The following is a 14,516-nucleotide window of genomic DNA, read 5'->3' as shown; positions in this document are numbered from 1 at the left end:
ACCAATTCATCCCATCTTAGATTCATCTCTTAGAATGTGGTAACTCAGACCTAGCTATGCTCCGACTAACTTAGAAATGACTGGCATTTGGGGCTCGCAAAGATGAATCCTACCCTAGATGTGCCATCGCAAACGCTTGCTTGTCATTGAACTGTAGCTCTGAGTGCATGCACAAATAACAGTACGTGTAGTCCAGCACCCAAATTAGAATCACCGTGTCAGGCCAGTGTTCTCTTGGTAACTTCTACATCGCTGCATAACAATTTGCAAGACAGAAGCATGACTATTACCTTTCTTACCACTGAAAAGAATTGCCTTCTAAAAGCTCATATGGAAGAGAAAGTGCTCTTCCTTAACATAGGAGGAATGGGTTCATACAAATTGGGCTCATCTGCAGTAGGACTAGCTGTGCTGATATGACACTGTAACAAGACAATACAGTGGTACAGCTGATGGACACTTTGAGTGACAACTTAAATATCTGATAGAGTCAAACCAGCACATCTTTGAAACCCAAGCAGTACTTCAACATTAGCTGTTTATGGTGTACTGTCTTTTCAAAATAGCAAGTATGAAAGTTTCTCAAAAGGTAGAAAAGTACATATACTCACGCCTCCCAGCATGCTCTGCAGAAGTCATGTCCACAAGGCATATCCACGGGGTCTTCGAACACAGATATATTACACATGCAAATGTCACACTGTAGATGAAAAAAATACTTCTGGTCAAGAAATACCTTAAAGACTTTCATATTGTTACCTTGGAAAATATCAGCAAAAATTTAAAGAAATGCTGAGAAAAAATCTGTAATTAGAAAAAGAGTTACTTAAGCTACAGGAATGAGAAAGGTTAGGTATCTTGGTTTCTATACCTTCCTATCCAAACGGCACATTTTCGGGTGCCTTCCATCATGTTCTCCAGTTCAGTGCTTCACCTTGCAGAGCACTGGGGTCGCAGAGACAAGAGTTCTAGGGATAAAAGGGACCTGGATTTTTCATCAGCTTCTCAGGCAGCCAGAAACGGAGTTTGGAGATTACAGAGGCTACAGTGAATGTTTAGCATCTCACACAGTCAGCTCCAAATCAAGGTGAAGCAATTTGGTTGCGCAATAGCAGCAAATATTTTAAGTAACAGTCTACATAAATACAATTCTTTTTTAAAATACTTTGAGACTTTCGATCAAAATAAAGAACAAGTTAAGTTACAAATATTCCAACAGAAGACACCACTGCTGAATTTTATACAACTGGTTACTATAGAATATTGAACATTTTATTGAATATTGAGATCCTTACTCTGAAAACATTTAAAGCACAGGGATCAAACCACTAATTGCTCGTGGTTAAGTGTGAAAATAAATATTCATATTCTTCAAGTAGTACAAACAGATTTTTCTTTCCATTAGAACAAAGATTCCATGTAAATGTAGTTCGACTTTCAATACCTTAGATATTGAACAGACGTAGGACTTTCAAAAAGTTAGCCTATGGCATGCCACTGTTTAAAAGCACTCGTGTTCAAGCCAAAACAAAACCAAACCAAAAAAGTTGGCCTTCAAACTGCAAAACTTGATGAAGGCATTTATTGTTGGTTTAGTCATTTCAGCTTATCGTCTTGCCAAAATTTAATATTTTAGAAGTTGACAATGCATGATGTTACTATTACATTGATATTAGTTTGCAATTTTGTTTAAAATGTAATTTTAAAATAAGGAATTTCATGAAGCTCTAAGTTCAAAATATCAAGTACAGAACATTTACTGGAACAGTATTAACTATAAGATAGGATGTAAATGCAAAGTCTGAAAAGGAATTTTACAGCTGGTGGTTTTATTTTATCTATTCCTTTTTAGCTTTCATTTTTCTGCCAAAATGAGAGACTTCAGAAAAATATGTATTATTTCATAAACAACATTTTTAAAATATTATTTTTATAGTACTTTTTAAGATTTTTAAACTAACAGGAATACTAAATGTATAACTCTGTATTTGGATTTAGGCATGCTAGATCTAGAACATCAATCATCATCCAAACCTGCATTCCTGGCTTGAGGACCACCAGTGAAAAACAAAACGCACACTGTAGAACTGAAGACATGTAGTCTTTCATTATATATTTTAATTAGGAAATATTCCTGGACAATATTTAACTGCTAATATAAATAAATATATGATATATAGCTTCTTTTCCAGCATTTTAAAATTAAAGAAAGATTTCATGCAGGAATGCAAAATCTTAATTTTAATGTGAGATCCAGGGATGATCCATTTGTAAGACTGTGTATAATATTCTAGAAAAATGCTTAGGTCATGGAGCAAAAGTTTTATAATGCTGCAGCTGCAGATTATTAAAAAGAGAACTGTGTCTTCCAAAAGAACCACATTGATTTTAATGAAAGGCGCTTTCATATTTCAAATTTGCAATAGCCTTGTAAACTGCTTGAAGCAGCCCACACATAGTAAAAGTAATTATAAGCTTACAGTATACTAGTGGGCTGACATTCCAAAATGCAGACAAAGAGAATTTTGTTTTCTAAAGAAAAAAATTTCAAAAGGCAGGGTTCACAGCACTGAGTACATTCAGGGAAATGGATACAACGAGAGTGAACATCTTGGTAAATATGAGATGAGAAGAGAAACTCAAAAGAGCCAACTGCTCTTGATGTGACTGTGGCTGGCTAAAATCCTACTTTGTGAGTGACAGCCACTGTGAAAACAGAGTGCTTTTTAGTAGCCAGATGCTCAATTGTGTTATTATATAGAATGTGTAAGGTGTCAACTTCTTTGTTCACCACTTTTGGAAAGAGAAGCACACCTTACATCTTTACAAATGTATTTTCAGAATGAGATGACAATGCAGCTCTCCTGTCCACATAGGTGTGCTATGATTAGAAATAAGCTCTTCTGCCCTACTAGTTTCAGATCTATTTATAATCTTACCACAGCTGTCTCAATGTCTCCTGGTGAGGGGGTGATTTCATCAGGGGAAGTTACAGAAGAGCGAGTAGTGCGTGGAGTTCGTGGAGAAGGGAGCGTATCCCAAGCATTGTATCCACTTGGAGGGGGAGTTGGCATCTGAACCCCTGAACGCTGGCAGCAGTTCTCTGGATTTGACATCCATGCTTCAAGTAACTTCTCCCTGTCCCAGTCTTCAATAAAGATACAGATACAGGACATTATGCAGCTGGCAATGTTTGAAATATATTTTGTAACTGCACCCTCCAAAGGATATATAAACATTAAGCTAAAAAGTTTAGAAAAAAATAAATATGATAAAGTATAAGTGAATGGAACTTTAGGCATTAAATTTTACAGAACACATTCCAAGATAATACACGTATTTATGTAACTAAACGCATTGCAAGCATCTCCTTTCCCTGTAATATCAGTCTTAAGTAAAATTATTTTTATTATTTATTTACAGCAACTGTAGTAGTTAGGAGACTCAATCAGAAACCAGAACTGCAGTGACTTGCAAAGACAGATCAACGTATAACAGCCCTTGCACCACAGAATTTTCAGTATTTTCTCTTTCTATGAAAAAAGTAACTGTTTGATATGGATTCACTTTTATCTATTGTGGTTTTTTAAGATGAAGCGAAGTGCTACAAATGAAGGAAGAAGACCAAGATACAATTGGATTACAAAAAGATTTGCGACCTAATAAGTTATGAGTGTTTACAGCATGAGTGATGTATTTTGGGGTGGGGGTGGGGAGGAACCCTCCACCCAATTGCAAAAAATATTTCATATATTCTTACATTCTTACTGCATTTTAATTCTATAAATGTTCCTGAACTCTTTTCTTTTATTCATAATTAACACCGTCTACTTATATACAAAAAAGAACCACTGAAACAAATTTTATTATGAAGATCTTAAAACCAAATCAAATTTTTCTTAATCATTGTTTTCTGTTTCTGATTCTTAACAGTAATACTAAAGCTATCTTAAGAATAGTGATTTTTTCTATTAAAAATATTTAAAATTTCTCATTTAAATGTAAATCTATCCAATTCCTATATGTATTTGAATCTAAGACCATCAACACTATGGTGAACTAGAATTCAGGTGAACTAGAATTTCAGAAGGAAAGAGAAATTTCCCAATTTTTTCCTATTGGGTTTTTTTTAATGTTAGGTACTCCCATGGGAAACTCAATGTTATTAACCAGATGATCTGTCTTATTTTTGTTGAATTTTAGATTTTATAAGAAAAAGATATATTGTATTCCAGTGCTGTATTAATGCTGGCAAAAAAAACCCAAAACATATTATAATCACTGAACTTAGTACATACATTGCCTCTGTCAAATGATTGCTATCATACCAAAATCTACTCTCTCCTCATATGAAAAAATGCCTTTGAGCTGGAGATGATTTAGTGATCAGGTGCTTACTTAAGCTAAAACATACCATGGGTTAGTTTAATTTGTTTAAAGATGTAGACCCTGAGCATATTTATACTTCAAAAATTATAATTTTTATTAGCATTTGACTGCCATAACAGCATTGTTTAATCTTGGCTCTAACTCTATACTTCTGTCTCTTAATTAAAAAAAAAACAAACCAACAACAAAAAAAAAAAGAAAAATACACTCAAACTCTTACAGCCGGTCTCAGTAAATTAATATAGTTGTACTATGAAAGAAAGCAAAGTTTGCTGGATTAAATATTACATGTCTGTTAACTACTAAAAGTAGTAAAGAAGAATGATCTTTCCAAGAATTTAAAACATGTTTTTCATACATTAAGAATTAAGATTTCACGTTATTCTTTTATGAATTTCAAGACTGAATGCAAAAACATTACAATTTGACATTCGATGTTTCCCAATTGCCTAAGCCTTTGTAAATAGCTCAATTATTCCCTTTACTAGACTGAACCACTTCTATGTCTCCATTTCAAATAAAATAAATTCTGTTTGAATAAGTCCCAGTGTATGACTACAGCTACAGGCAAAATAGTTGACTTTCTCATGACTTGCAAATTGTCTGTGCTTCTTTCTCCATACTGGCCAACTGCATTAAGTTACCACTACATCACTAAGGCAACATCAGTAGAATGACCTTTCCAACACAGACTGGTTTCTTCTCAACTTTCAGTCCCTGCTTGCTAGATGCTGGCAGACACTTCTTCACAGTTTCCATCAACCTTGCTGCTTTTGGACTTACCACAGACTGTGCTGCAAGTTTGAACAGCACTGCCATCATTTTCCTCTTCAAAGTGTCTGCACAAGTTACACAATCTGCCTACCCACTTAGTCAAATACTTAGTAATATTTAGCCTTAATGAGATATTTTGAAAATCAAAAATAGCATTCAAATATTGCACATATTATAAATACATTAGAAAAAATAAACAAATACTCAGTGTTAAAAAACATATGCAAAGACTGTGCCTTAAACATCATCAGAGTGGCACAAGTTTAGATTGACTTAATTCAATGTTAAAAGAAACACAAATACCAATTATAAAAAATAATGTAAAAAGATATGAGTTTCAGGTACCACACCTCCTTGTGAAAGTCTGCCAAACATTGTGGGTTTAAAATAACGTTTTCCTATTTCACTTTTCCCTCTCCCTTTTATTTTAACAAGGAACGCACAAAAATAATAGTGTATGAAAGCTTAACCCAGCAATACAGTGACGAGCATGCAAACCATTAGCTGCCTGAGTAGTTCCTTTGGCATACAGTAACAATGTAGATGCTTCAGTAAGCACAAGTTTTGAATCACTGAATCAAAACATAAAAAGCTTCCACTGAGTTTCAGAGATACTTTTGTCTGGAGCGAACACACTGAATTCAGTATATCCCCATTCTGACAACCCCAGTTTAAATTACATGACAAGAGTGCAGTGATTTCAGTGAAATTAAACTAGTCACAGACACACACATGGAAAAGTATACCCTGTATTAAAAGCATAACTACGAAAATCCTTCAAAGGACATACACTCCTATGCTTTAAACCCCAAGAAAATTTCCAACTATTTATTACAATGGTCAGACTGCTTTTATTGCAACAAAAAACAAATAAAAAAAAATTTTTGATCCAGTTTTATACATAAATATATAGAGGTAGAAAACCAATTGTCTCACAAAAATAGGTACAATGAATTTGACTTTTTTTTACATATAAAACCATAGAAGTTCTACTTCTGTGTCTCTCTCCAAAATATGAAAGCTCTGTTTCTCCACACTGCTTAAGTTAAAATGCCTTCCATTATAATTCCTAGTTTGAATCACTTTCCTATCAGCTCCCCTGTCTGCCTCAATGTTTTTTTGACAGACTGCAGCTGTACTTCTTTCTGAAGTACTGTGTGAGCTGTTTCCTGGTATTTGATTAACCATTACCTGTCTCTTACTTGGAAATAAAAAGTAAACATAAAACTGCAATTTTGATTTTGCAGAAAACAAATTCTTTAGTTTTGAAGGTTTTGGATTACCATGTGCCCGAAGTAGAGCTTCTGCAGTAAAGAGCGGGGCTTGGAGCATGTCAGCGGATTCCACAATCAGCATATCCTTAAGCCTTCGCAGGTCCTGAAGTCTTAGTCCCTCATATGGCTTTGAGAAGAAGAAAGACAATTTATGTCTAACAGTATTTTCCAGTTAGTCTCTAATGCCATATTAAAATGAAAACATTCAAAGCACTTTTACTGATCATCATCCCAGCTGTGAGGTAGTATGTGACAAAATTTATTCATTGTGCAGACCAATGAGCATGCAAAGCTAGGCTGAAACACAGTAATTTTGCAGTATTTATAGTATGATCTTTGTACATTCAAAATCTTAAAGACAGTACCTCTAGAGTTCTCCATTATAGTTGGAGGCCATGTCCAAATGATAAACTACCCTAACATCAACTCTCTCTGTCTCTCTCTCAAAAAGCACGAGATTTTCCAAGAATGCAGCTGAATTTTGAAGGAATTGGTATGAAAATGCATGACTAGATTTGAGCTAAGGATTTTAGGAGAGAGTGAGAGAAAGGACAGGTTAACATACACAGCATATAGATTATCTGACACTAACTTTATATATTAATTGAGACCCAGTAACTTTGAATTGTTCTAGAGGAAGATACATTGAGACATTAGATAGTAAGAAGGGATAAGTTTGTGAACAGAATCAGGTATGGGCCTTTTGAGGCAATATCCACCCTCACAGAAGTGGAGAATAGGATATGAATAGGATAGATGAGACGTGCAGTTAGAGGTTCACAGAAACAGAATGGTCGAAGTTGGAAGGGACCTGCGGATGTCATTTGGTCCAACCCTTTTGCTCAAGCAGGGTTCTCTAAAGCCAGCTGCCCAGGACTGTGTCCAGATAGGTTTTGAGTATCTCCAAGCTGCGGATTCACCGTACATGAAGATGCCAAAACTCTTTGAGAAGCAATGGCCAATTCTGATAGCCCTACACAGTCAGAACAGATCATCCAGCTACCTTCCTGGTCTGGAGCTCCATCCCTTTATTACAGCATTAGAAAAAGGTAAAATTAGAAAGATAAAAAGGCAGTAATTTTAGGATTCTGAATTAGTTCCAATCAAGATAGCAGAAATGCATACACACATTTTGCAGACTCCTTTTTAAAACTAAGAAAGGAAGAACATGACAGCAAATAACATATTTGTTTATTTAAGTGTTACACAGGTAAAATACCCAAAAGGTAGAAAAACAATGAGAGGATATGTACTGGCCATCTGTAATGGACACAGGAAGGGTATGTGAAAAAATTATTCTTACGTGCATTGGTTTTATTTATATAAAGAATAGCTAACAAAAGATTTAAAGCATTTCATTTAAAACCAATATGTGCTCAGGACTACATAGGAACCTTGCCACCAAATGTCAACTGGCTTCACCAATTTGGAAAAGAAAGTACACAGAGCAGCAGCAATAATAGACAACCACAGATAAGGCTGCACATTATTATTATTTACTATCTGTATTTTGCTTTTATGTAGAACATAGTCCAGGACTCTCCAGTGCTAGATAATATGCACACATACGCACGCATACGTACATAGACATGAAGCAAGAGACTGGTTATGTCCTTGGAAGTTTACAATCTATGTAAAAGTCCACTGTGCACATAACCCTTTGAGAAGAACAAGCAGAAAGCAGAAGAGATGGATACCCTGGGCTTCTATATGATTTTGGATTTTTGAGACACCTACTCAAAAAACGTAACATGCTTCCTACATTGTAGATATCATAATAAACTCTATTAAACGCATTTTAAAATGTAACTAATTCCCACAAGGATCTCTTCCATTAGCTACTCTGTAAAAACCCAAGAACTTTTCAATATTATAAAACTTTGTGATTGGCAGGAGTAATGGTGCCATGGCTCTGCATTGGGTCTTTGTCCTTTTTGAGAAAGCACAAAAAACAGAAGAGAAATGGACTGTGAGTGTCCTGACCTTCATCTTGATTGTCCAAGTTCAGGGATTTTCTGTATGTCCTTCCATTGCTGATCATGCATGACTCAGTAAAGGACAATCTGAATGTTAATGGCTTGCACTGAAATAAATCTGGGCCACTTGATTCATAGCATGCTGGAATTTGGCTGACCTACTTAATTTCTTACAAAAGAAATAATTTCTAAAAACGTGTCAGAGACACAGGGACACAAACAGCTGGGTGCCTGCATGATTATAATTGTGTGAATATACTGCAAAAGTGGAAGCAAAGAGTAAATCATCTTGACTGATCTGAACTGCATTTTGAATTGCAATTGTAAAACGAGTAGCTTTGTCAGCACAACAGTACTCAATTCTTGGAAGACTACATGTATCATAAAAAGAAATGTCTTTCCTGTCAAACCTGCAACATATATGCGTATTTTAGGCCCTAGTATTTTATTCTGAAATGCAGATATGCTCAAAATTATATTTAACTGATTGGTTCTAGGTCAAACAAGTATCTCCTGTGAGCAGCAAGACTATTATATTACCTCAGCTGGAGCATTCCACACAACCCAGCAGGGATTTCTGGATACTGCGGTTTTAGAGAATCCTAATTTTATCTTTTTAAGTAATGAGGAAACTATTTCTCAAGAATGTGTTTGTTTCATAATTGAAATGAATTTGTTTCATAAAATGATATATGAGCCCACAGGAGAAGCTGAAAGAAAGGAAACTTTGGGCTGGCACGATCCAGCAGCTTAATCTGAAGGTTAAGACTCACATCCAAAATGAAGCTTTATACAATGAGAACCCTTAAAAATGTTAATATGTACAAGTCTTGTAGAGACTTAAGAAGACACAGTCTTTAGTTATAAGGATGTATATCATTTATGTAATACTACAGGTTTGTTTTTAACTGCTTCAAATATTGATGACATCTCTGCACTGCCATATGCTGTAAAGGATTTTGATTACAGCTTATGATACTCAGAGACCTCCTTTAATATTAATTTATGCAGGAGCTCTTTATTGATATTTGTTCTGAAAAAGGCATTGTTCAATATTAGCACCATTTAACTATATAATGATTTTGGAATATACTATTTGAATTACTACTTTAATGCACTGCTGAGCTTCTCATTACAGACTTCAACACTTTGGTATTCTCAAGAGCCCTTCATTTTAACTATTTTCTTTTTAAGCTTTTACCACTAATATTTAGATTTCATAAATTCTGTATCTGTTTTTCTCATAGAAATACTTTTAACATGTAAGCTGATTAACAGTTAATTTCAAACTATTATTATTTTATTCACTTTTAAAGTACCATTAAAATAGGCAAGGGCAAAGTAACACTTTGCTACAGTGATGACTATATAATTAAATGGTGTCATATATACTTCATGTAAATATGCTCCTTTATGGATGGATGGAGTTCTATTGTTAATAGAGTCATACATTAAAAAAATTATCTATACTCCACTTAACTCATTCAAGCATGAGTGTCTGCATTATATATACATATGTCTTAACTACCTGTAGTCCCCTTCTCTCACTTAATAAACCATTCTCTATCTGTAGAGACAAAGTACATTTTAAGCATTTTAGATAACTTCGTATTTATGACATTTGCATTATATATATATAATATCAATTCTGGAACTGAAGAAAACCATTCCAACTACTATACATTCAATAAATGTTATACATTTGCTAGCAGTGTATTTCTACAGTATTCAGTGGCACATACGTAAAATGAATGAAGACATTATATACTTTGCTATTGCACAATGTATTTTACTGAGTCTGACTGAGAGCCAAATCTGTCCTGGATGATCTGCATTGAAGTACTGCTCATTCCCCAGCATTTCTTAAGTTTAAAACATGGCGTGATGTGTTTGAAGTGAAGGTGCCTGTTACCTTCCACGGATACATCAACAAGACAAATATGCTGCTATGGTAGAATAAACAGCAAATTAAAAGACTGTGCAAATAAACCAACAAAACTCTATAAAAGCAGTTTAAAAAATAGTTGACAGTCTTATTTAGTGTGATTTCAGTTAAATTAAAAAGATAAACACAGATGTCATATAACAAATTCTTTTTTTTTTTGAGATTGTTCATCAACAAAGTAAGAGAAAAGAATCAAGACAAAAAAAGTCCTCCTAGATATTCTCCTGGCTTGTTTTCTAATACTCTAATACTGCCAAAGTATCATAAATGGATTCTTTTGCTACAACTAACTTTGTATCAAGCAAGCTACACTTTACGCTCCATTCTTAAATTATTTAGCATTTTCATTTTATACAGGGATTTACAGATCATGTGTATGTTGGTACATCGCTTTCCTTTCAAACTGTATTTTGTGGAAACACACTCAACAATCTTGTTTGTGTTTTGAAATTATTAGGGTCTGTTTGCTATCCATTTAACTGCAGTCTCTAATTTGATCAGTAAAAAAGTCTGAGGTGTACTAAACCCAAAATAAAATAGAAATGCTGCTTTAAAAATATGCTTCAGTAAGCACTGTAGTAAAATAAGATTTGAAAAGGTTGGGTAACTGTATAACAGAAATAGATTTCATTCAGAAACCCTCTGGAAGGAGTAAACTGAAGTGCTGGAAGATGGACATCTCTTTGCTCTTGGGCTCTGAAACTTGAAATATGAGTCTACTCAGCAACCTGTATTTCCTGACAGCTTGAGAGCCTCTGTAATCAAAGAAAGGTATGTGCAAGTTATTTTTTTCACTATTCACAAGTGTTTCAATTCTAAACATGAGCACTGGCGTAATTCCTTGGTAATGTTTCAAAGTGAAGAACAAAATGAATTGGTTCTCAACATGAGAAACAAATCTTTGTTTTTACTCTACACACAATTCAATGACATTGCACCGAGCACTACAAAAATATTTTGCTCTGTATGAAAAGGAGGATTATTTTCTGCTGTAAACATGGCAGGTCTGGAAAGGGAGGTATTGGGTACTATCATTCCAGATACTACTGTGCATATCATAAACACTGGAGTTAAGCCCGTTTGGCTGTTTTGCCTGGGAAGAAATCCTACTCATGGTTTTCAAATGTTTTATCTTTTCCTCTAATTTTCATACAAGAGAGGAAATGACTTTGAAAATGCATTTCTTGGTATTCCAAATTTTTTTTAATTCTTTATGAATTATTTTTTTTTTTAATGTTTTGGAAGAACGTTAAAGGGCATTGCCAAACAATTACAATTTAAATACTATGTTAAGCATTTTGCACACTCACTTCCCTCAGTGTTCAGTATTTTTCAAAAATGAAATTGAGAAAAAACCGAGAGGACTATCTTTGAGGGGCATGTTTTGGTGAAGAATATGTGTTCTGCAGAAGGCTTCTGGATCACATCTCATGCCCCACTAAGATAACAGCTGGAAGTATCACCACAGCCAGTTCTAAGCGCAGCTTTCACTGCCTGTCCCAGACATTTGTCCACAGACCTGGAGGATGAGGACATGCAGTCATCTGCATTGCAGTTCAGTGCTAGTGCTAGTCTTTCGAAGGCTGTTCTTTTCAACTGTTTTTGGCCCCTCTGAGAGCTAAGATTGAAAAATTAACTTCCCCTGGCTACATGTTCGTGGAATTTCTTGTGCCAGCACTTGTGCTGTTACAGTTACATGGGAAGTTAGAGAACTTATCCCACTGACAAGTCACAAAGAAAGAGGGGAAGAAAAAAAATGGAAGGGAGCACATGAAGGCAGAATTGGTCCATGTGAAGCCCCAAGACCACCAATTAGTGTACCAAATTTCAGGATGAGATTTTTTTGGCTTGTGAATCTTTAGAGTATGTGAGAAAGCCGTCCTGGTATGTTGGATGGATCTAGGTCTGCAGGCCTGCCTGCATTTCAGTTCTCATGCTCTTTGAGAACTCTGCTAAAAACAAGTCAAATGAGGAACAGAGCTGTATCTTTGAATAGTCTCAGTGAAGTGACTCCAAATTAACATAATCACCTTTTACTCGAGTCCCTTATAACTATCAAGTCTTTAAGTTGATCTTGCTCTGAGTATCTACCTTAAACATCTATGGGACATTATTTTTTCTTGCAGAAAAGCCTGTTCAAGTGGTTCTTGATTTGCTTTACCCATATTTGTAAGTTCACTATTCTCTGAGCTGTGCTGGTGTATATGCCAGCAAACCCATGATATAAATATAATGATAAAAATTATCCAGGTTACATAAAATAACTATATATTACCATCTTGAAAACTTTTTCCTGTCTTAAGTCAACAACATAACCATCCAAAGAGTTCTACTTGTACAACCACAAAGGAGTGGTAAACTCCCACTGTGGCAGGAAACTGAAGCAGACTTTACAAGTGGTTTTGCCAACAGACAAAATATAATTTCAAACTATACTCTTGCAACAATTTGGGTGTCTCAATATAGGAATATTCAGAGAAACTAAAATTAGTTAATTACATTTGCCATTTCAATGTACAATTCAAGTATATTAAACCTAATCTCAAAACCTCTCATCTAGGAATAAACAATTTAATTAAGTTTGTTTATATTTTAATTTATTCAAGAAAATTAGTCAGAAAATTAATTGAACAGTACAAAGACTTTCTTATTGCCAAATAAAGGTGACCATGTGTGGCATTTTTCAGGGAAACAGCAAATGTCATCTAAGCCTACTCATATCTAAATCTGAATGAACTCTCTTTTAAGCCTCATTAGGTTGTAAATGGGCGAAGCTAGTAAAAGTCAAGGCCATGCTACTTTCCAAAGGAGTAGCCATACAGAAATCTATTGTCCTTTAATTTACACAGATTTACTTAGTAATATTCACTGAATCGTAGAATTTATCTATGTGTTCTTATTTAGAAAGTTAGTTGATTAAAATCTGATAACGGATGGGGGAGGGAGCTTTTGCTCAGAATCTTTTCAGTCAAATTATCCTTACCAAATCACAGTCTTTTGTAAGGCATACCAGAATTCAAGCAAATTTCTGTCAGTGAATTGTCTCTCTCTTTCAAAAATTGACTTCAGAATAACACCACCTGTTATTACCTGTTTTTTATTCAAGTTCTGGTATGCAGTAGCTTCAGGCACGAAGTTATAAAACAAGAAAATAAATGCACTGTTTTGAAATCTTCCACTACTCAGCTGTTTTTTGGTGACATTCAACCCTGCCTCAGTCTGGGAATATCCACCAGAACATTTCCCCTCTTCTATCCAGCACATTTTCTCCTTTTCAGAATTTCTCCTGCTCTCATTTTTAATCAGAAAGGCACCTTAAGTAATAAAAATATGTAAAAAATGTCTCTTTTAGAGAAACTGTTTCCCAGCTTACTGCCCCCACTGTATTTTCTCTAGCCTCACAGTCTGTAATACTTTCAAGACCACATGATTAAGTATATGAATAAAACCTGTCTTCAGTTTTGTCAATGTATTTGTTATGTTCCATGAGCTTAACTTGAAAGCTGTAAGAGCTGTGTTAAAATCAAATGGTTTACAAATACACAGTACAAAGTACAGTACCTACTGAAACACTTTGCAGAATTTTGTCACAATGTAACTACTACAAATAAAAATGTGTAAAATAGCCTGAATTTAAAGTATCCTCTGACCTCTTTTTTGTCTAAAGCAGCATATTCAGCTTCAATGCTTTCAGCTTCAGGATCACGTGAAAATACCATTCGAGATTCCAGGTTAAGAGCCAGCTCTTTGTGGTGTTGTTTCTCTGCACAGTCACATGGGGTATCTTTGTTTTCATTTTCTGCAAACAAATCTCCACCATGTTTTACTAGGAGCTGAAAAGTAAAATGGCAAAGTAAATAGTTATTAGTTACTAACTCAAATAATACCCTGAAGAAAAGACATGTCAGTTAAGAAGAGAACAAAAAAACATATGAGCAAGGAAAACAGAAAGATGAGAAAAATGCAATAGCAATGGTCTTTGGAAAACAAAGATTCTCTATTGTTATTAAATACATTACTAGTTGATTTCATACATAATTATACCTATAGCCACAACAATTCCATGGAACCACAAAAATCTCAGAAATATGTTACATGGCAACCCTGCACAACTGTCTCTGTTTTAGGTTTTAAAGACTAAAATTCTGCTCTACTGAT

General features: G+C 34.8%; 1 protein-coding gene across 8 annotated transcripts in view; it reads right to left on the bottom strand.

Annotated features, from left to right (window-relative positions):
• Positions 1 to 14,516, bottom strand: part of ANKIB1 (ankyrin repeat and IBR domain containing 1) — a 93,915-nt gene that overhangs the window by 21,974 nt on the left and 57,425 nt on the right. For all 8 annotated transcript variants that reach the window (XM_030498085.2, XM_030498578.1, XM_030498404.1 and 5 more), the window contains exons 4-7: positions 14,009 to 14,191; positions 6,447 to 6,564; positions 2,940 to 3,148; positions 612 to 700 (exon numbers count right to left, since the gene is read on the bottom strand). In XM_030498085.2, coding sequence (XP_030353945.1) covers positions 612 to 700; positions 2,940 to 3,148; positions 6,447 to 6,564; positions 14,009 to 14,191 — 599 coding nt within the window. The remainder of the gene's footprint in view (positions 1 to 611; positions 701 to 2,939; positions 3,149 to 6,446; positions 6,565 to 14,008; positions 14,192 to 14,516) is intronic.

The sequence above is a fragment of the Strigops habroptila genome, chromosome 1 (assembly GCF_004027225.2).
Source record: "Strigops habroptila isolate Jane chromosome 1, bStrHab1.2.pri, whole genome shotgun sequence".
NCBI lineage: Eukaryota > Metazoa > Chordata > Aves > Psittaciformes > Psittacidae > Strigops > Strigops habroptila.
The sequence above is the reverse complement of the archived record's forward strand: the minus strand, read 5'-3'. Positions and strand labels throughout refer to the sequence as shown.